Source organism: Oncorhynchus masou, chromosome 30, assembly GCF_036934945.1.
Source record: "Oncorhynchus masou masou isolate Uvic2021 chromosome 30, UVic_Omas_1.1, whole genome shotgun sequence".
Classification (NCBI taxonomy): domain Eukaryota; kingdom Metazoa; phylum Chordata; class Actinopteri; order Salmoniformes; family Salmonidae; genus Oncorhynchus; species Oncorhynchus masou.
The window spans coordinates 51,658,449-51,681,744 of record NC_088241.1 but is presented as its reverse complement, the minus strand read 5'-3'; the positions used below and the strand labels follow the sequence as shown (position 1 = coordinate 51,681,744).

The window sequence follows — 23,296 nt, the reverse complement described above, 5'->3', positions numbered from 1 at the left end:
CACCTGGTCTATGTCATGGAAAGAGCAGGTGTTGTTAAAGTTTTGTACATATATATATACACACACACAACTGTGTGACTGTATACACACACAGAGACAGACACTTTTCCGTGTCTCTTTTCAATAATCTAGATAGAAGGTTCCCTGTTGAGTGGTTGGGGTGGTTTGTTTTAATGTCTTATTCAATGCTGTCTACTTGGCTGCAGCTCTCCTCTCATAATCTACATAATGTCTCCCCATTACCTCCTGATTCCCCTGCCAAGCACTCATCCTTGACTTCTAAAACACTGAACCCACTGCATAGGACTAGAATACTCATCTTGCTTCAGTGGCAGGTTCTACTGCAAATCAGTTTGTAGTTAAGATGTGTGTTTTTGATTAAATAAACTTAGAGTGTGTTTAAGTCCCATGCTGACAACTGATATTGACACAAATAATGCACACACACACACACACACACACACACACACACACAGAGAGAGTCAGGCCTACCTGTTCTTTGACGGAGGCCAGGATAGCGGAGGTGGTCTCCGTCCCGTCTGATCCATCTCCGTTAGATGATGGTAGACCTGGACTCAGCAGACTGGCTCCCTTCTCCTGCTCTGATGGCTGGTCTGGCACAGGCATACCTCCTATAGACAACATCAACATCACCTTACATATTATACAAACATCACACAGTGTACCTGCTACAGAGCACTAATAATATCATTACACAGTGACAATATCATTTTCACTACATGGTAATAAATGCATCACCTGAAATGCCTCCTATAAACAATGTTATTATCCTTAAATAGTAATACAGGTAGAATACCTCCTTCACAAGAGCAATGATATCATCATGTCTATACAAACATCACATAATAGGGACATGAGTAGAAAAACAGTTTTAATATCAAACATCCAACATGTTAGGGCCTTGCAGACTTCATGGAAGGTAGACGCTAGGGGATAATTAGAGATTCTGAGGGTTTAGGCAGTGAAATCAAATCATGTCAGATTATACTGGCCTTTCCAATGTTGCTGGAGCTCCCTCGCTCACACTTCAGAGTGTTAGCTGGCTTATATAACCTGCAGTGTGAGCAGTCTGTCAGCCTATCCTGAGAGAGAGACAGAGAGAGAGAGAGAGAGAGAGAGAGAGAGAGAGAGAGAGAGAGAGACAGAACGAGAGCGATGAGAGAGCGAAAGAGATGAGAGAGTGAGAGAGAGAACTCACTGCTAATTCTGTGCAACGCCTTTGTACAAGCGTCTCGCTATTGAATGTCGCCAGGCGCTCTGGAAGTGCTAACTGCCAATCTGCAGGCTGGCACTGGCACGTTCAAGTGGTAAACCTGTTACTGTGAGGAGGTGTTTTAAGAGGTACCTGTGTGTGTGTGCGCCTGTTTGTGTCCCGCTCTCTCCCTCCCTCTTTCTGCCCCTTCTAGATTACCAGGACATTACCATCAAAGAAATGAAGAAAAACACACACACGCAGACACACACAGAGACTTCCATTTCCCAGGCCATTGATTTTTTTGTGACTCCCCTCCTAGCCTCCCACTCAGACAAGTACAGTCAAATTAATCAAACTTTCTCTCTATCTCTCTACACCCACTCTCTCTCTACCCCTCTCTCTCTCTCTCTACCCCTCTCTCTCTCTCCCTCTCTTCCCCTCTCTCTCTCTCAGTAATATGGATGGTGCTTCGTGATATTCACAGATAACATACAGTATCTGCTTCTGCACAAATTGGTACAATACTGTACACATACACACACATACATACAAACTGCGCACACAGACACAGACACCCAGTATGCAGGGTGGCACTGGCAGGTTTAAAAGGTAAAACTGTTACATGTTTCTCTCTCTACAACTCCAACTAAGTCTCTCTCGTCCTTCAACATGTTTATCCTTCAGCTGTGTGCCTGGCTCCACCATGGTAGCCAAATCACATAATCACATCACCGTGGGAACTGTGTCCAGACAGCATCAGTGTTAGAACAGACAGGGGTGGGAGATCCCTGCAAGACTGGTTCCTCTCTCTGTCCTTTTACTGGGCCAGAGAGACAGGGACATACACACACACACACACACAAGCACACACCAAATCATGTAGGTTAATTTCACATTTATACATACCAGTCATTATGTCACTTGTCTCACACACAAACACAGCACCCTCTGTTTGCCTCAGTTGTTGCAACAGCCGTTGTGTAGGTCTGAATATACTGTGTGCAATACAACAAATCTATCGACATTAGTTCTAAATCAATGGGACATTTTGACTCAGTATCAGGTAATGATGACAGTCACTGAATTGTAATTGAGGCCTATAGATTTCTCAGCATAATCTACACAACAGATACATAGGAATATGACCTTAACTTGACATCTAGAGACAGATATAAGAGAGAGTGTCACGTCCTGACCATAGAAAGCCTTTATTTTTTATGGTGGAGTAGGTCAGGGCGTGACTGGGGGGTGTTCTAGTTTATTATTTCTATGTGTAGTCTAGTTTTTTGTATTTCTATGTTGGCCTGGTATGGTTCCCAATCAGAGGCAGCTGTCTATTGTTGTCTCTGATTGGGGATCATATTTAGGCAGCCTATTCCCACCTGTTGTTTGTGGGATCTTATTTTTGTATTATTGCTTTTGAGCCCTACAAGGCTGTACATTCGTTTGTTTGTTTCTCTTTATTGTTTTGTTGCTGGTTCACATTTAAATAAAATATGATGAACCTCCTGAGACGGTCCACAGTCTGGAACCTCCTGAGACGGTCCACAGTCCGGAACCTCCTGAGACGGTCCACAGTCCAAAACCTCCTGAGACGGTCCACAGTCCGGAACCTCCTGAGACGGTCCACAGTCCGGAACCTCCTGAGACGGTCCACAGTCCGGAACCTCCTGAGACGGTCCACAGTCCGGAACCTCCTGAGACGGTCCACAGTCCGGAACCTCCTGAGACGGTCCACAGTCCGGAACCTCCTGAGACGGTCCACAGTCCGGAACCTCCTGAGACGGTCCACAGTCCGGAACCTCCTGAGACGGTCCACAGTCCGGAACCTCCTGAGACGGTCCACAGTCCGGAACCTCCTGAGACGGTCCACAGTCCGGAACCTCCTGAGACGGTCCACAGTCCGGAACCTCCTGAGACGGTCCACAGTCCGGAACCTCCTGAGACGGTCCACAGTCCGGAACCTCCTGAGACGGTCCACAGTCCGGAACCACCTGAGACGGTCCACGGTCCGGAACCTCCAGCTCCATGGCCGGAGCCTTCTCCTGCGCCGATGCCCAATTTAAACACGGCGTCCAGTCCAGCTCCAAGGCCAGAGTCTTCTTCTGCGTTGGTGCCCAGTCCAGGCACAGCGTCCAGTCCCGCTCCATGGCGGGAGCCTTCTCCTGCGCCGATGCCCAGTTTAAACACGCCGTCCAGTCCAGCTCCAAGGTCAGAGTCTTCTTCTGCGTTGGTGCCCAGTCCAGGCACAGCGTCCAGTCCCGCTCCATGGCGGGAGCCTTCTCCTGCGCCGATGCCCAGTTTAAACACGCCGTCCAGTCCAGCTCCAAGGTCAGAGTCTTCTTCTGCGTTGGTGCCCAGTCCAGGCACAGCATCCAGTCCCGCTCCATGGCGGGAGCCTTCTCCTGCGCCGATGCCCAGTTTAAACACGCCGTCCAGTCCAGCTCCAAGGTCAGAGTCTTCTTCTGCGTTGGTGCCCAGTCCAGGCACAGTGTCCAGCCCGGGTCCATGGCTGGATTCACGGGTTCTTCGTCCCGCACCTGAGCCGCCTCCGACACTAGACCCCCCCCCCTAACCCTCCCTTTTTGGTTTCAGGTCTCTAATTGGGGATCATATTTAGACAGTATTTTCCAACCTGTTGTTTGTGGGATCTTGTTTTTGTATTGTTGCTTTTGAGCCCTACAAGGCTATATGTTTGTTTGTTTGTTTCTCTTTATTGCTTTGTTGCTGGTTAACATTTAAATAAAATATGATGAACCCAAATCACGCTGCACCTTGGTCTACCCATTTCGGCGAGTGTTACAGAGAGAGCAACAGAGAGAAAGACAAAGAGAGAGAGGGGGACACTTGTGGGGATTAGTTGAACAGAGAGAGAGAGCAACACAGAGAGATAGAGAGAGAGACCGACAGACAGACAGAGAGCAATAGAGAGAGAGAGACAGGTGAGGCATAAGGGATCAGAAGGTAGTGTTTCTCATCTTTATTAAGAGAGAGTGAGAGAGCAACAGAGAAAGAGAGCAACATAGAGAGAGAGCAACAGAGAGAGAGAGCACAACAGAGAGAGAGAGAGAGAGAGAGAGAGACAGACAGACAGACAGACAGACAGACAGACAGACAGACAGGTGAGGCGTAAGGGATCTGAAGGTAGTGTTTCTCAAGTCTTTATTAAGGGCTGGTGAATGTGGCAGCTTTCCTCTGCTTGGGTAGAGGACTTAATAATGAACTATGAACAACAGACTAAACTTACAGTAAATGGCAATGTCATCGCCCATCAATTATGTGTCACAGTTATCTCATTTAATCCTCACAGCAAGCAAAGATTTAATATTGAACAAACTTCTTGGAGATGTTCAGTCACGTTCTCCAAATGTTACATTTTGAAGTTGCTCCAAACGTCACATTTTGAAGTTGCTCCAAACGTCACATTTTGAAGTTGCTCCAAACGTCACATGTTGAAGTTGCTCCAAACCTCACATTTTGAAGTTGCTCCAAATGTCACATTTTCAGTGTTTTTGTTGCTCCTGCTGCTCTGTATCGTTCCATTTCTCTAAACGTCAAAATTCTTTGTTAAGGGTTAAGTTTAGGAACTCAATCTGAATCGTTAAGGTTGGGGTTAGGGTTAAAACCAGTGTCCATGACTGGGATCGAACACACAACCTTCAGATTACACCCATCCACCACCACCACAACACCCTAGTAAAGCCTACTTAATAGTAATAGCGCTTACTGGTGCCCCCTAGTGGCCGGGTTTGAAAGCATTTCCCAAAGTCCTCAGGATTTGGAAAGACCTCCAATTTCGATTTCAATGACCAATGATCAATTACGGAGAGACATTTCAAAGCCAAAAGCTTTTTAAATGTTATAACGCATGACTTGCTTGTGTATTTATGCAGAAAAGCAATGATGACTTTAGCTAATTTCCTTCTGGAAAGGCTTCATATTTAAAAGCAATTTGACCTTGAGAGTTACAGTATGCACACATATGCGCACATACACACTTACACACACAAGCACACACATGCAAAAACAGTACACTTATACACACACGCAGGCACACACATGCACACCAGGTTTGTGCTCAATTCAGAATTGTTGAAGTGACTCCCATTCAACTGATGAGATTAAATTCGAATTGGATTGGCCACATTTGAATTTGAATGACTGGAAATAGAATTTAATTCAGTGCAATTCAACGAAATTCCACTCAGTCATAGAACATATGAGTTTAATTGAATCTGACAAGTCAGACTTCCAGATACCAAAGAATATACAGTGCCTTCGGAAAGTATTCAGACCCCTTGACTTTTTCCACTTTTTGTTACGTTACAGCCTTATTTTAAAATGTATTAAATAGTTTTTTTTATGGTCGTTATGGGGTCATGAGTTTAGGTTGCTGAGGATTATTTATTTTTTAAATCCATTTTAGGGTAAGGCTGTAACTTAACAAAACGTGGAAAAAGTTGAGGGGTCTGAATGCTTTCTGAAGGCACTGTGTAACATTTCTCTGGAAACAATATTCATATAATCTTTTAAACTTAATGCTTTGAAATAGCCAATAATATTTCACTCAATCATTTCATTTGTTTGGATTATTTTTGAAGTCTTTAGGGTCAACTTGAGGTTTAACTAGTGCATTCTGGGAAATGTACATTTTCCACATTGAAAGAATGTAAGTGATTAATGAAATCAGGCAGGTAGCCTAGCGGTTATGAGCATTAAGCTAGTAACCAAAAGGTCACTCTTTCGATTCCCCAAGCTGACTTCCTGAAAAATCTGTTAATGTGCCCTTGAGCAAGACACTTAACCCTAATTGCTCCTGTAAATCGCTCTGGATAAGAGCGTCTGCTAAATTGCTAAAATGTTAAATGATAATAACTTACAATATTCAGGTTTTGTTTTCCTTGATCATTCATTTTAAGAGTTTGTCCTGAAAATCTATTGTTTCATCAATATTGTATGTGTATGTCTGTGCCCAATAATGTCTGTACCCTGATTTGTGCTGCTACCCATGTTGTGTTGCTACCATGTGTTGTCATGTTGTGTTGCTGCCTTGCTATGTTGTTGTCTTAAGTTTCTCTTTATGTAGTGTTGTCTCTTGTTGTCATGTGTGTTTTGTCCTATATTTTTATTTATTTTGTTCATATTTGTAATCCCAGACCCCCGTCCCCGCAGGGGGCCTTTTGCCTTTTGGTAGGCCGTTATTGTAAATAGGAATTTGTTCTTAACTGACTCACCTAGTTAAATAAAGGTTAAATCAAATAAATACAAATACAAATAAATGTATATAACAACATGTTGGATGTACAAGATGGATATTTGTATAGACTACAACTTATATAGAATCGAAGATGCATTTGAATGCATTTCCATTCATTCTAATTCTAATTGCAATTCAGTATCCTGTTTACTACTTCAATTTAAATTCAAGAATTGAGTTGGAATTTATGAAGCAGTCTCAGTTCTATTCTGAATTGAGCATGACCCTGACACACACACATTGAGACTTATCCCGTCTGGAGGTTGGTCAGCAAAGAGAATCCATGCATGAGAAGCATGGTTAGATCTAAGCCTGGCTACCATGATGAACATCTGAGGCTTGACACAGCTGATCATAGCTGAAGGCCTCTTAATCACTACAGACTGACTCAGAATCAGAGCTAAACCAAGCCTGATGTATCCTAATCACCACTGACAGCTGACTGCAAATCAGTGCTTAAAGCCAAGTTTCACCCACATTTCATAATTCAGAGGGCATCTTTTTATTATCTCCTCAAGGCCAGGCGTGATTGCAATATGATTAGGCTTGTCTTTCCTATAGTGACCACTCCATGCTAATGCTAGCACCGATTACCATAACACAAGGGCATACTACTGATTGGAGATCAGTGCTTATAAGGCTAGGTGATTTGTCTCAATCCTTTACCAGTACGGAACACTGATTAAAGAGCAGTGCTTAAAGCTGGACAGTGTATCTGTGAGTGAGTCTCTGAGTGCAGAGATGCATGTAGTCTATGTGGCTGCAGCGCCTTCAGAAAGTATTCACACCCCTTGATTTTTCAAAAATGTTATGTTACATCCCGAATTAAAAAATGGATGTCATGCCCTGATCTGTTTCACCTGTCTTTGTGATTGTCTCCACCCCCTCCAGGTGTTGCTGATTGTCTCCAGTGTATTTATCCCTGTGTTTCCTGTCTCTCTGTGCCAGTTCATCTTGTATGTTTCCAAGTCAAACAGTGGTTTCCCGTTCTCCTGCTTTTTGCTATTCTCCTTTTTCTAGTCCTCCTGGTTTTGACCCTTGCCTGTTTCTGAACTTTGTACCCGCCTGCCTGACCATTCTGCCTGCCTTGACCACGAGCCTGTCTGCCACTCTGTACCTCCTGGACTCTGATCTGGTTTGGATCTTTTGCCTGTCCACATCCATTCTCTTGCCTTTCCCTTTGGATTAATAAACATTGTAAGACTCCAACCATCTGCCTCCTGTGTCTGCATCTGGGTCTCTCCTTGTGTCATGATACTGGCCTAAAAATACTATAATGTTTTTCTGAATTTTTACAAAATCATTAAATAAGAAAATCGAAAATGTCTTGAGTCAATAAGGATTCAACCCCTTTTTTTATGGCAAACTGTCACGCCCTGGTCGAAATATATTATGTTTATTCTTCTTTTATTCGGTCAGGCCAGGGTGTGACATGGGTTATTGTGGTGTGTTTTTGTCTTGGGGTTTTTGTGGGGCGTATAGTATAGTCTATGGCTGCCTGAGGCGGTTCTCAATCAGAGTCAGGTGATTATCGTTGTCTCTGATTGGGAACCATATTTAGGCAGCCATATTCTTTGAGTGTGTCGTGGGTGATTGTTCCTGTCTCTGTGTCTTCACCAGATAAGACTGTTTAGGTTTTCACGTTCCGTTTGTTGTTTTTGTATTGTTCGTGTTTTTTCATTCTTCATTAAACATGTCTCATAAATACCACGCTGTGAGGTGAAGTTTTTAATTACACTTTGGTTGGTGTATCAATACACCCAGTCACTACAAAGATTCAGGCGCCCTTCCTAACTCAGTTGCCGGAGAGGAAGGAAACTGCTCAGGGATTTCACCATGATGCCAATGGTGGTTTTAAAACAGTTACATAGTTTAATGGCTGTGATTGGAGAAAACCGAGGATAGATCAACAATATTGTAGCTACTCCACAATACTAACTTGATTTGACAGAGTGAAAAGAAGGAATACAGAATAAAAAATATATATTTTTAATTTAACCTTTATTTAACTAGGCAAGTCAGTTAAAAATAAATTCTTATTTACAATGCCGGCTTACCAAAAGGCAAAAGGCCTCCTGTGGGGACGGGGACTGGGATTAAAAATACAACAAAAATAAAATACAATATAAATATAGGACAAAAAACACATCACAACAAGAGAGACAACACAACACTACATAAAGAGAGACCTAAGACAACAACACAGCATGGTAGCAACACAACATGACAACAACATGGTTGCAACACAACATGGTAGCAGCACAAAACATGGTACAAACATTATTGGGCACAGACAATAGCACAAAGGGCAAGAAGGTAGAGACAACAATAGATCACACAAAGCAGCCACAGCTGTCAGTAAGAGTGTCTGTGATTGATTCTTTGAATGAAGAGTTTGGGAGAAAACTGTCCAGTGTGAGTGTTTGTTGCAGCTCGTTCCAGTTGCTAGCTGCAGCGAACTGAAAAGAGGAGCGACCCAGGGATGTGTGTGCTTTGGGGACCTATAACAGAATGTGTCTGGCAGAACAGGTGTTGTATGTGGAGGATGAGGGCTGCAGTAGATACAGTTGAAGTCAGAAGTTTACATACACCTTAGCCAAATACATTTAAACTCAGTTTTTCACAATTCCTGTCTTAGGTCAGTTAGGATCACCACTTTATTTTAAGAACGTGAAATGTCAGAATAATAGTAGAGAGAATGATTTCTTTCAGCTTTTATTTCATTCCTCACATCCCCAGAGGGTCAGAAGTTTACATACACTCAATTGGTATTTGGTACCATTGCCTTTAAACTATTTAACTTGGGTCAAATGTTTCGGATTGCCTTCCACAAGCTTCCCACAATAAGTTGGATGAATTTGGGCCCATTCCTCCTGACAGAGCTGGTGTAACTGAGTCAGATTTGTAGGCCTCCTTGCTCTCACACGCTTTTTCAGTTCTGCCCACAATCTTCTATAGGATTGAGATCATGGCTTTGTGATGGCCACTCCAATACCTTGACTTTGTTGTCCATAGGCCATTTTGCCACAACTTTGGAAGAATTCTTGGGGTCATTGTCCATTTGGAAGACCCATTTGCGACCAAGCTTTAACTTCCTGACTGATGTCTTGAGATGTTGCAACAATATATCTACATAATTCTCCTGCCTCATGATGTCATCTATTTTGTGAAGTGGACTAGTCCCTCCTGCAGCAAAGCACCCCCACAACATGATGCTGCCACCCCCTTGCTTCACGATTGGCATGGTGTTCTTTGGCTTGCAAGCCCCCCCATTTTTCCTCCGAACATAACGATGGTCATTATGGCCAAACAGTTCTATTTTGTTTCATCAGACCAGACATTTCTCCAAAAAGTACAATATTTTTCCCCATGTGCAGTTGCAAACCGTAGTCTAGTTTTTTATGGCGGTTTTGGAGCAGTGGCTTCTTCCTTGCTGAGCGGCCTGCAGTAGGGGGAAACAGCTCAACTGGCCACCTCTCCACTGTTGTTTTTGTTGCCGAGCTGAGGAGAAGCATGGTAAAAAAAAATTGCAGTATATTATGCTCGTCTATTGCATGCGCAATGATGTCAGAGGGGGAAAAAATGGTGTTCATTGATTGCGGTACCTTCTTTCTTGTTGTAATTTCTCAAACGGACGTGACTGTTTCACCATTAAGGATTCCAGCTTTAAGGTTTGGTGTTTTAGTTTCTGTTGAGCACTAGTATCACTGTTTTCACCACCATGACCTGAATTATGCAGAGCTGCTTGTGCTGGGTGACTCCCAAAATTTAAGTGTCTGTGGTCCACCGTTAATTCAGCAGTGGAATCAGTGTGATCGTGGATTTCCTAGTGTCAGATAGCTTGAGCAGTGAGCACAGTGTCAAATGTGACAAACACTTTCTCCAGGGCTATTGGTGTGGATGCCACTAAGACTGTGTTGAACAGACACTTTGTCTCTACTGCCATACAGCAACGATGACCAGGGCTTAGAGGTTTTGAGCCATTAGGGACACATTGAAATGGGGCAAGTTTTCAGATTTGTGCCGCATCCTGTTTGTCTGGGGAAGTGAAGAGCTGACATTACATTTCTCTGTTTAAGATAAGACAGGATGAGCTCCGACAAAGCCTCCCATACTCCCATACTGACAGAGGGAGAGAGAGGAGAGGTAAAGAGAGAGAGAGAGAGAGAGAGAGGGAGGGAGAGAGACAGGGAGAGGGAGGTGCACAATGTTTACAGAATTACCCTGGCAGAGCGAAACCGTAAACAGACACCTCTTTCAGAAGAACTTTCCTTGTTCCCTCTCCTCACAGTTAAAAGTTCTCCATTAATAATCTCCGTCTTCTGCAGCTCGTTTAGGAAAGACAACGAACTACAAACAGTAGAGGGCAGAGTTGAACTCATAACTGGGAAGGTAAGAGTATTCATTCAGTCAAATTAAACATATTGACCACGTTGAACTTTCCTGCCGAGCTTTAGCTAAGCATGCTAGTGTCACTGGTGGATTCAGTTATTTTCTATCTGTCTTCTCCATCACCTGTCTGTTGGTGTGGAGGCCTGACACCCAGGTGGGGGGCTCAGGTGAGGCCTTAGGAGGTTAGACTTGAGATGTGGACAGACAGTGTTTTCTACATCTAGGGAGAGGACTGACGGGTGAGGGTGTGAGGTAGTGAGGATGAGAGGCAAGGGTAGAGGGGTGAGGGCAGTCAAGCCTGAAGTCCATTGGCCTGACAGTACAAAGTATCTCTGCAGTGAGGCAGCAGGCCTTGGTAGTACAAACGCACACACTTCTGTGGCTGGTGTCAGGTTGTCAGAGACACAGGAGCATGTCGCACCCTGATGCACTCACACACCTTGACCCTCAATCCCTACCTCCCCCTCCTCCACACACACACAAACACTGTGCGTGTCCCAGCCCAGGTGCAGTGATGCGCGTCTCTCTCTCTCCTAAACCTCCTGTCCAACTCCATGCCATGTTGCCTCTGTTACATCCTCCTCTCTCCTCTCCTCCTCCTCTCAATGAGACTCTTCCCCCTCTCTGTGAGACTCATCCCACTCTCCCTGAGACTCCCCCTCTCTCTGAGACAGAGGGAACAATTCCTGTTTCATCCCTCGTTCCCCTCCCTCTGCTCCCTCATTCTCTCCTCTCACTCAATGTCTTCCTTGACAGGAACACAACATCGCATCGCTTCCATTCTCTCACCCGCCCTATCGCTTTCCATCTCTCTCTTTCTCTCACACTATGAATCTTTGTCTTGTAGCTTTAATCCTCCATATTCACCCCCCTCTTTTCACTCAGATATTCCTCCCTCGTTCTCTCAGCTCTCCAGCTCTCTTCCTGAAACACCTCTGGGATACTCTCCATCAGTGCTTCTGATTGGCAAGTCATTAGCCAGTCCCTCATGGGAACAGCCACAGGACATTCTGATTGGAGGATTGGACGATTCAAATGTAATTCCAATCCCAGATTATTAATGCAGCGTGATGGGGATAGAAAGGAGAGACAGCACAATGTCATTATTTTCCCACACTGCAGATAGTGCACATTTGAAGGGCCAGCTATGGGATGGCAGATACTTTCTGTGCTTCCTATTCTTTCTTTCTTTCTCTTTTTATATTTATTTCTCTTATTAAAATGTCTGTTCAGCAATGGAAAAATACTTGGAATTTCATTGAATCTCAACTCAACTGACTGGATTGAGTTGGCATGGAGCCCAGCCTTGTCATGATGTGAGTGGGAAGAGCGTGGTTTCTCCAGTTAGCTCCAGTTATGTGGGAGGTCGGATTTCCTGCACGCAACAATCAAAAGCATGCTTCTTTCTCTGGGTGAATGGCCATGCTGAAATATTTAACAGCTAACATGGTTTAAAAGGTTTTTAAGTGTGATCCAGGTTTTCAGAATGGATTCTAGAAGCATGGAGGAAGAAGAGAGCTTTAGAGAATACTAGGTAGAAGTTGATGTAAGACAACAATCCCAGATCAGTTTAACTCCTTCCCTAGTGGTTATGGTTACGGATTTGGTGAAGGAACAACTGATTCTAGATCTGTGTAAGCTACAGGTAGAAGCTTTCCTCTTGGCACAGATCTAGGACCAGCTTACCCTCAACCAACCCGAACACTGACCATTAAGAGGTAGAACACAAAAATGACCTTGGATCAGTGTCTATAGGCAGCTTCACCCTATTTTGCATGGGTGAGAAGTTGTCATGGTTAATGGTTTGCTATTCAGTAAAAAATCGAACCTTGTAAAAAATCAAACCTTATCCTTCCTTCTCCCACATAGTTCTGTGGACAATAGGGAAATTCTTCAATCTCAAGTGCTCTGCATACGCCATCACTGCTCGAGCCACTCTCCCCATCAACGTCAGCTCTCCTTTCTACCTACCGGCTCATGCCATACTAATGGGAGAGAAAGCACCATTCAGTAAGTGGATAGTTGTGTTTGACCTTCTAGCTATCAGAACTCTGGAACTCTGACACGACCCACAAACAGAGCACGTACACATACAGTATACACACACTGCTAGCACTGCACAAATACAAACAGTGTGCCACTGCATGCGCACACACACGCCCTCAAAAAGGTCAAATAACCTTGGACAGAGAAGTGAGTACACACACACACTGACACACAGACAGCTGATTTTAAACAGTGTGTCCCAGTCACACTGATGATCTCACCAAAAACCCAGTTCAGACCTGCAATAAGATGTTCCAATCTGGGGGAAACTGACATTAGTCACCGAGGGAATGGAGAGGGGAAAGTGGATGGCAAACCATTTTCATTGAAGTTTAGGGTCAAAATCATGTCATTTCACAATGATAAATGAGGATAAAACAGAAATGTTGCAAAAAAAACCTCCACAGTTCCAAAGTCTTTTGTTTTCTAACGGGAAGGTGATGGATTCCGAGAGGCAATTATTCCTGAGAAGCTATTGTAACCAAGGACTGGATGGAGAGAACATTCTATTCTGCCCTGGCACACAGCCATGGTCAACACACAGCTAGTGTATTCAAGAGGATCAGACACCGAGAGAGGGGGGGAATGGCAAATAAATAAACTTCATAAGAAAGACTACAGACTCGCTAAAGCTTCATTTTCTGTCTCCTTCAACTTGGCTCATTTGGTCCGTAAGAGAGTATTACACTATCAAATTTCAAAGACAAATGTTTATAAAAATGATCCCACCAGCTGTGGGTATTCAGAAATATTTGACTCTTCTGATTACATGAGCCATCGTTCTAATAATTACATTTTTGGTTTGGAACCATTCGAGGCATACAGACAGATGAGAGCCAAACGTGCAAACACACACACACACACACACACACACACACACACACACTGCTGCTTATATTGCTTCAGAGGCAGTTATGTCCTTCAGAACTGTGAAACTGTAAATTTTTAATTGATTCATGTGATTCTGTACATGAAATCTGATTTTCTTACTCATTCTGATGGCCATTAAACCAATATGTTTTCACAGACTGCTTAAATGTTTCAGGGTCTCATCAAGTCCTTGATTGTAAAACTATCACAGAAATTGAAATAATTTACATAAAGCAATTTAATGAACCTCTTTGGGCTGAGACCCCGTTAACGGGATCAATATGACAACAGCCAGTGAAAGTGCAGAGCGCCAAGTTCAAAACAACAGAAATCCCAAAATTAACATTTCTCAAACACACAAGTATTTTACACTGTTTTAAAGATACACTTCTTGTTAATCCCACCACAGTGTCTGATTTCAAAAAGGCTTTACGAACCAAACCAAACGATTATGTTAGGTGAGTGCCTCGTGACAGAAAAACACAGCCATTTTCCTGCCAAAGAGAGGAGTAACAAAAAGCAGAAATAGAGATAAATGAATCAATAACCTTTGATGATCTTTATCAGGTGACACTCGTAGGACTTCATGTTACACAGTATATGTATGTTTTGTTCTATAAAGTTCATATTTATATTAAAAAATCTCAGTATACATTGGTGCGTTATGTTCAGTAGTCCCAAAACATCCGGTGATTTTGCAGAGAACCATATCAATTTACAGAAATACTCATAATAAACATTGATAAAAGATACAACTATTATGCATGGAATTGTAGATACCCTTCTCCTTAATGCAACCGCTTTGTCAGATTTCAAAAAAGCTTTACCGAAAAAGCACACCATGCAATAACTTGAGTACAGCGCTCAGTGACCAAAACAACCCAAACAGATATACACCATGTTGTGTAGTCCACAGAAGTCAGAAATACCATTATAAATATTCACTTACCTTTGATGATCTTCATCAGAATGCACTCCCAGGAATCCCAGTTCCACAATAAATTCCACAGAATCCCAGTTCCACAGTAAATTGTTTTGTTCGATAATGTCCATAATTTATGTCCAAATACCTCCTTTTTGTTTGTGCGTTTAGCCCAGTAATCCAAATTCATGACGCGCGATCACTAGGTGCAGACGAAAAGTCAAAAAGTTCCGTTACAGTCCGTAGAAACATGTCAAACGATGTATAGAATCAATCTTTAGGATGTTAACATAAATCTTCAATAATGTTCCAACCGGAGAATTCCTTTGTCGGTAAATGCAATGGAATTCAAGCTAACTCTCACATGAACGCGCGTGGCCAGCTCATGCCTCTCTGCCAGACCTCTGACTCATTCCCCTCTCATTCGCCCCCACTTCACAGTAGAAGCATCAAACAAGGTTCTAAAGACTGTTGACATCTACTGGAAGCCGTAGGAAGTGCAATTTGACCCCATAGACACTGTTTATTCAATAGGGAATGAGTTGAAAAACTACAAACCTTAGATTTCCCACTTCCTGGTTGGATTGTTTTCTCAGGTTTTTGCCTGCCATATGAGTTCTGTTATACTCACAGACATCATTCAAAGAGTTTTAGAAACTTCAGAGTGTTTTCCATCCAAATCTACTAATAATATGCATATATTAGCAACTGGGCCTGAGTAGTAGACAATTTACTCTGGGCACCATATTCATCCATGCTACTCAATACTGCCCCCAGCCATAACAAGTAATGTTTAATCTATGAAACATGTGTGTATGTATAACACGCAGGACATGAACCAGAGTCTCCCACGTGAGCAACCAAAATCTTTGACCATTAGACCAATAGATAATTGCCTCTTGTGCCGAAGGCAGACACTGGTTTTGAAGTTCGCAGGCAGGGCTACTTCATCATGTGACCATGACCAACTCATGTTCGCTACATACTGTATGTATGTATGTATGTATGTATGTATGTATGTATGTATGTATGTATGTATGTATGTGTGTGTATCACACAGACACTGAAAAAAAAATCGACCCTAAGCATATGAATAATAACCCTAATGTCATTCAAATTAGGTTAAACTTAGAAAATTAAGAAATAATTTGTCATTTCAAAAACCTATTTCAATATCCAATCAGCCTGGTGTCTTGATTCTTGCTTTCCAACATTCTGCTCAGAAGTCCTGCTCATATACAGTTGAAGTCGGAAGTTTACATACACCTTATCCAAATACATTTAAACTCAGTTTTTCACAATTCCTGCCATTTAATCCTAGTACAAATTCCCTATTTTAGGTCAGTTAGGATCACCACTTCTTTTAAGAATTTGAAATGTCAGAATAATAGTAGAGATAATTATTTATTTCAGCTTTTATTTCTTTCATCACATTCCCAGTGGGTCAGAAGTTTGCATACCTTAGCATTGCTTTTAAACTGTTTAACTTGGGTCAAACATTTTGGGTAACCTTCCACAAGCTTCCCACAATAAGTTGGATGAATTTTGGCCCATTCCTCCTGACAGAGCGGGTGTAACTGAGTCAGGTTTGTAGGCCACCTTGCTCGCACACTTCTTAAGTTCTGCACACACATTTTCTATGGGACTGAGGTCAAGGTTTTGTGATGGCCACTCCAATACCTTGACTTTGTTGACCTTAAGCCATTTTGCCACAACATTGGGAGTATGCTTGGGGTCAGTGTCCATTTGGAAGACCCATTTGCAACAAAGCTTTAACTTCCTGACTGATGTCTTGAGATGTTGCTTCAATATATCCACATAATTTCCCTGCCACATGATGCCATCTATTTTGTGAAGTGCACCAGTCCCCCCTGCAGCAAAGCACCCCCACAACATGATGCTGCCATCCCTGTGCTTCACGGTTGGGATGGTGTTCTTTGGCCTTGGGATGGTGTTCTTTGGCCTTTCAGGTTATGTCGATATAGGACTTGTTTTACTGTGGATATAGATACTTTTGTACCTGTTTCCTCCAGCATCTTCACAAGGTCCTATGCTGTTGTTCTGGGATGATTTGCACTTTTCGCACCAAAGTACGTTCATCTCTAGGAGACAGAATGCGTCTCCTTCCTGAGTGGTATGACGGCTATCAGACGCGTCTAAAGCCATGACATCATTTTCTGGAATTTTCCAAGCTGTTTAAAGGCACAGTCAACTTAGTACATGTAAACTTCTGACCCACTGGAATTGTGATACAGTGAATTATAAGTGAAATAATCTGTCTGTAAACAATTGTTGGAAAAAATGACTTGTGTCATGCACACAGTAGATGTCCTAACCGACTTGCCAAAACTATAGTTTGTTAACAAGACATTTGTGGAGTGGTTGAAAAACTAGTTTTAATGACTCCAACCTAAGTGTTTTTAAACTTCCGACTTCAACTGTCTGCTTTGATTGATGGCTCCAATTTATGCCCCCGTATTGTCTAATATTAAACTCTGAATAATGCATACAATTCAGTTAGCAGCCACACATACACACACACAAACACTCACATGCTTACACATCCAAACATGCATGCACACACACTAGAAGTCTTCACGGATCCATCTGTACCTGAATAAGCGAATACCCAAGAGTCTAGAGCGGGTTCAGATACAGAATTCCAAATAACGTCACGGTCTGGGTCGGATCTGGTGTGATTGTTCCACGGGTCTCAAGTATGTGTAATTTTAACTGACTTGTCCGGAAGGACCCATATAGAGTCGAACGCGACTGCTAGTTGAAAGAGAAAATGTATCATTAATGCTGCTGCTCTTTGCTTTTCACGAGAGTGGCTTGTGCAGCTTGTTGTTGTTGTTTGTCAATCATAAATCAAAGTGGTAATGGCTACAGTTATAGAGCCTCAGTGTGGGGTGAAAGTTAGGAGATATCTAACCAACGGAAGGTGGAATTAAAATGATGGAATTAAAAGTTAAAGGAGAATGATAGGCTACTATGACCAAAACCCAACAGGTTGGCTGCTACTTTATATTTTGAAAGGAGATGTTGTTTCGAACTGTGTAGGACGAGAAAGAGCATGCAGCCTCAATTATCCTAGCTAGCTAGCTTAACTAGCTTCTCCCAGTTTGATGCAGTCAAGACAAGAATTAGTAATCATATTGGATAATAAATAACCAAGCTATGGCAGCTAGGAGTCTACTGTAGCTGTAGTGGCTTTTGAGTCGCCGTGGGAAAATCAATTGCAAGATTTGAGACGCACATTTAAAATCCCGTAGAAAGTCAAAAATCCATTGGCTTGATGAATAAAACTTAAAACATTTTATTTGTCGAATCCAAAATGTAGTGCAAGGAAAACAAAGGTTGCAATATTCCATTTAAACTAGAAAGATCAAAGTAAGACATACGCGGTTTTAAAAAATGTAGGGTACTAGGGGGTAACTAGCCCCTTTTCTTTGTTCTTTCTTTGTTGTTCCTTTTCCATACAATCCATTATGTACAATTGCACTAAATATAATTGAGTTAATACAAGATTTTAAATCCCAGCAGTCTATAAAATTACATTCAGGAGCAAAAGGTTTTCAATAGTTGTTTTTAATTAATTAAAACATATAAATTAATTGAAATATAATATTGCAATGAAATATAACTAATAACATTAAATAACATTGGAATATAACATTTAATAACAATAACTTAACTAATTAACTCAGTGTAACATTGATGTGGCAACTCACTCTTATGCTCTGCTTGTCACTAGGGTTGGCATTCTATGCTCATTTTCTATGTTTTGGATTTCTGTGTTGTTTAGCCGGGTATGGTTCTCAATCAGAGGCAGCTGTCTATCGTTGTGTTGCTTTCTGTTTAGTGTGCTTTGCACCTGACGGAGCTGTTTCTGTTGTTCTCGTTGTTGTGTTGGTTATTCAGTGTTCAGTTAAATAAAAAAGATGAACAATTACCACGCTGCACCTTGGTCCTCACCTACTTCCACCAACGGTTGTTACACTGCTATTGCACAAGTCTAATTTGTACATACAGTAGGTCACAAATAAAGCTATCCCCAGTAAAATTAGAGCTAAACTCATGAGCTCACCTCCTGCACTGCTCACACCTAATCCAGTCCTCACCTGTAACTAAAAACGGGGAGAGATGCCTTTTTAAAGCTCTCTCTTAAAAACGTAGCTAGGTATCTAGCTATATGACATAAAATGCTGTGTAAACGCTAAAAGGCTATAAAGTAACATTAACTGTTAAGTCACTCGTGGAAACATGTACAACTGCAATTAATTATTGTAACAACCCTGGATTTATAAGCGCGAAAATCGACCCTGCCACACGGGCATGCTTTTGCAGCACAGTCGATAGCACGCCAGACCTCGGGCTATAAGGTCGAGGGTTCGAGACCTGCTCCCTGCCGGTTTCATTACAGTATGTTATTTTTTTATGTATTTTATCTCAGACGATCTAGTAGTAAGGTTGCTAGCTAGCACTCCTAGCAGCTTATGTTAACTCGATATTTTTCTAAATTTTTCTCTCTAAACAAGTGGATTCTTTATCTTAAGGATTTCCTTCTTGTACATTTAAAAAACAATTAACTTAATTGGAATATATCTACAACTTTTTATTTATTTAAGGGTGGGAATACACACAATAACATTTACAGGCTTTATGCCTCTCGCAATATAATTCCCAACACAACCCAGCTCCCCTCCTCTTCCCAACACAACCCAGCTCCCCTCCTCTTCCCAACACAACCCAGCTCCCCTCCTCTTCCCAACACAACCCAGCTCCCCTCCTCTTCCCAACACAACCCAGCTCCCCTCCTCTTCCCAACACAACCCAGCTCCCCTCCTCTTCCCAACACAACCCAGCTCCCCTCTTCTTTCCAACACAACCCAGCTCCCTCTGCCTACCCACACAACCCAGCCCCCCTCCTCTTCCCAACACAACCGAGCCCCCCTCTTCCTCCCAACACAACCCAGCTCCCTCTTCCTCCCCACACAACCCAGCTCCCCTCTTCCTCCCCACACAACCCAGCTCCCATCTTAATTCCCCACACAACCCAGCTTCCCTCTTCCTCCCCACACAACCCATCTCCCTCTTCTTCCCCACACAACCCATCTCCCTCTTCTTCCCCACACAACCCAGCTCCCGTCTTAATTCCCCACACAACCCAGCTCCCCTCTTCCTCCCCACACAACCCAGCTCCCTCTTCCTCCCCACACAACCCAGCTCCCTCTTCTTCCCCACACAACTCAGCTCCCGTCTTAATTCCCCACACAACCCAGCTCCCCTCTTCCTCCCCACACAACCCAGCTCCCTTCTTCCTCCCACACAACCCAGCTCCCTCTTCCTCCCCTCTTCCTTGATGCACCATCCAAAGTGTAATAAAAACTGCACCATGCTCAAAGGGATATTCAATGTCTGCTTTTTTTACCCATCTACCAATAGGTGCCTGTCACGGCTGTTTGAAGGAGAGGACCAAGGTACAGCGTGGTGAGTGTACATTTTCTTTAATTAATCAAAATGGCGCCGACAAAACAATAAACAATACCAAAAAAAGGTGAAGCTTAAGGCTATGTGCCATCAAACAAAATTAACTTCCCACAAACACAGGTGGGAAAAAGGGTACCTAAGTATGGTTCCCAATCAGAGACAATGATAGACAGCTGTCTATCGCTGTCGCTGCAGGCTCCGGACTGGAGACCGTCGTCACTGGAGGCTCCAGACTGGAGAGCGTCGCTGCGGACCCCGGACTGTGCACCCTCGTTGCGGGCCCCGTAATGGGCACCCTCGTTGCGGGCCCCGGACTGGGCACCCTCGTTGCGGGCCCCGGACTGGGCACCCTCGTTGGTGGAGGCTCCGGACCGGAGACCGTCGTCACTGGAGACTCCGGACTGGAGAGCGTTGCTGGAGGCTCCGGACTGGAGGGCGTCACTGGAGGCTTCGGACTGGAGACCCTCATTGTAGGCTTCGTGCCATGTCTCGCCACTGGAGGCTTCTTGCCATGGATCATCACTGGAGGCTTCTTGCCATGGATCATCACTGGAGGCTCGGTGCCATGGATCATCACTGGAGGCTTCGTGCCATGGATCATCACTTGAGGCTTCGTGCCATGGGTCATCACTGGAGGCTTCGTGCCATGGATCATCCGTGGAGGCTTCGTGCCATGGATCATCACTGGAGGCTTCTTGCCATTGATCATCACTGGAGGCTTCGTGCCATGGATCATCACTGGAGGCTTCTTGCCATGGGTCATCACTGGAGGCTTCGTGCCATGGATCATCACTGGAGGCTTCGTGCCATGGATCATCACTGGAGGCTTCATGCCATGGATCATCACTGGAGGCTTCTTGCCATGGATCATCACTGGAGGCTTCGTGCCATGGATCATCACTGGAGGCTTCTTGCCATGGATCATCACTGGAGTGGAGAGGCACACAGGAGGCCTGGCTCTGGGAGCAGGCACTGGACTCACCAGGCTGGGGAGACATATAGGAGGGTTAGTTCTAGGCGCAGGCACAGGACTCACCAGGCTGGGGAGACATGCAGGAGGCCTTGTCCTTGACCGAGGCACCGGATACACTGGGCCGTGGAGGCGCACTGGAGGTCTCAAGCTAAGAGCCTGCACAACCCGTCCTGGCTGGATGGTGACTTTGGCCCGGCACGTGCGGGGCGCAGGCACAGGACGCACTGGGCTGTGCAGACGCACTGGAGACACAGTGCGCAGAGCCAGCGCAGGATATACTGGCCCAAGGAGGCTCACTGGAGGTCTGGAGAGCAGGGCTGGCACAATCCGTCCTGGCTGGATGCCCACCCTAGCCCGGCAGATGCGGGCAGCTGGGATGTAGCGCACCGGGCTGAGAAAGGGTACTGGAGACACCGTGCGCTCCACCGCATAACACGGTGCCTTGACCAGTATGACATCCGCCACGGTAAGCACGGGGAGTTGGCTCAGGCCTCCTACCTGACTCTGCCACACTCCCCGTGTGCCCCCCCCCAAAAAAATCTGGGGGCTGTCTCTCGGGCTTCCTTGCCAGCCGTGTTCGTGTCGCCAACTCCATTCTCCGGTATCCCTCCTCGCACTGTTCTAGAGAATCCCAGGCGGGCTCCGGCACTCCCCCTGGGTCGACCGACCCCCTCTCTATCTCCTCCCAGGTTGTCTCATACTCCAGGTAGCGCTGCTCCCATGTCCAGGAGTCCCTTTCACACTGCTCCTCCTTACCACGCTGCTTGGTCCGTTGGTGGTGGGAAGTTCTGTCATGGCTGTTTGAAGGAGAGGACCAAGGTGCAGCGTGGTGAGTGTGCATTTTCTGTAATTAATCAAACTGACGCCGCAAAACAATAAACAATACCAAACAAACTGTGAAGCTTAAGGCTATGTGCCATCAAACAAAGTTAACTTCCCACAAACACAGGTGTGAAAAAGGGTACCTAAATATGGTTCCCAATCAGAGACAACGATAGACAGCTGTCCCTGATTGAGAACCATACCCGGCCAAAACATAGAAATAGAAATGTGTATGTGTGGGGTACAGATATGTTGCAGTCATTTAAAAAGCATGTAAAAATATATATAATGTCCATGCAACTTATTATGTGACTTGGTAAGCACATTTTTACTCTTGAACTAATTTAGGCTCGCAATAACAAAGGGGTTGAATTTTTATTGACTCAAGGCATTTCATCTTTTCATTAAAACATAATTCCACTTTTATGTGGGTTATTGTTTGTCGGCCAGTGACACAAAGTCTAAATATAATACATTTTAAATACAGGCTGTAATGCAACTAATTGTGGAAAGTCAAGGGGTGTGAATAGTTTCTGAAGGCACCGTACCTGCCAAAAGTGTGTGTGTGTGTGTGTGTGTGTGTGTGTGTGTGTGTGTGTGTGTGTGTGTGTGTGTGTGTGTGTGTGTGTGTGTGTGTGTGTGTGTGTGTGTGTGTGTGTGTGTGTGATTTTTATTGTGGCAGATGTTTCTCCCCTCTCATGTCTGGCACTTGAGATTGCTTTTGGACTGTCAAACTTCAGGGAAAAAAGTAACCCTGTTGTTTGTGATAATCATGTCACAGAATTCACTCACTAACTCACACACACACACACACACACACTGTAGACCTGTCTCCCTAGACTTTAGCTCAGTGGGCTAACATGGTCCTAAGGAATCCATCCACTCGTCTGGTAGAGCCTGTCTCAGGCTTTCCACCCCACATTATGAACAACGTGATGCTACTCTTCTTCTCCTCTCCAGCTGTTTTTCCGCTCTCACACACACTCCCCCGTTCTCCCTCTCTCTAAACTGGTGCAGCCACTAGAGAGATTGAAGCTGAGAGGTCAGCTGATGCTGAGAGGTCAGCTGATGCTGAGAGAGAGACAGAGAGAGAGAGAGAGAGAGAGAGGACTAAGCAAGAGAAAAAGGTTGGCAGAGAAAGTGGAGGGGAAAGAGAGCAAGGAAGAGAGAGGGAGTTGAGCAGTAGAGAAAGGGATAGAAAGGATGAGAGAGAGGGAGAATTGAGAGAATCAGTTGTACATCAGTTGTTCTGCTGTATATCGTGTGGGCCGCTGAGACCCGATTACCCAAAACACACACTGAACA

At 44.1% G+C, this 23,296-nt stretch overlaps 1 protein-coding gene across 1 annotated transcript in view; it reads right to left on the bottom strand.

Moving 5' to 3' along the window:
• Window positions 1–23,296, bottom strand: part of LOC135522735 (catenin delta-2-like) — a 401,912-nt gene that overhangs the window by 367,334 nt on the left and 11,282 nt on the right. Inside the window, exon 2 of the mRNA XM_064949274.1 lies at window positions 493–632. Within this exon, the coding sequence (XP_064805346.1) occupies window positions 493–627 (135 nt within the window). The 5' untranslated portion in view covers window positions 628–632. The remainder of the gene's footprint in view (window positions 1–492; window positions 633–23,296) is intronic.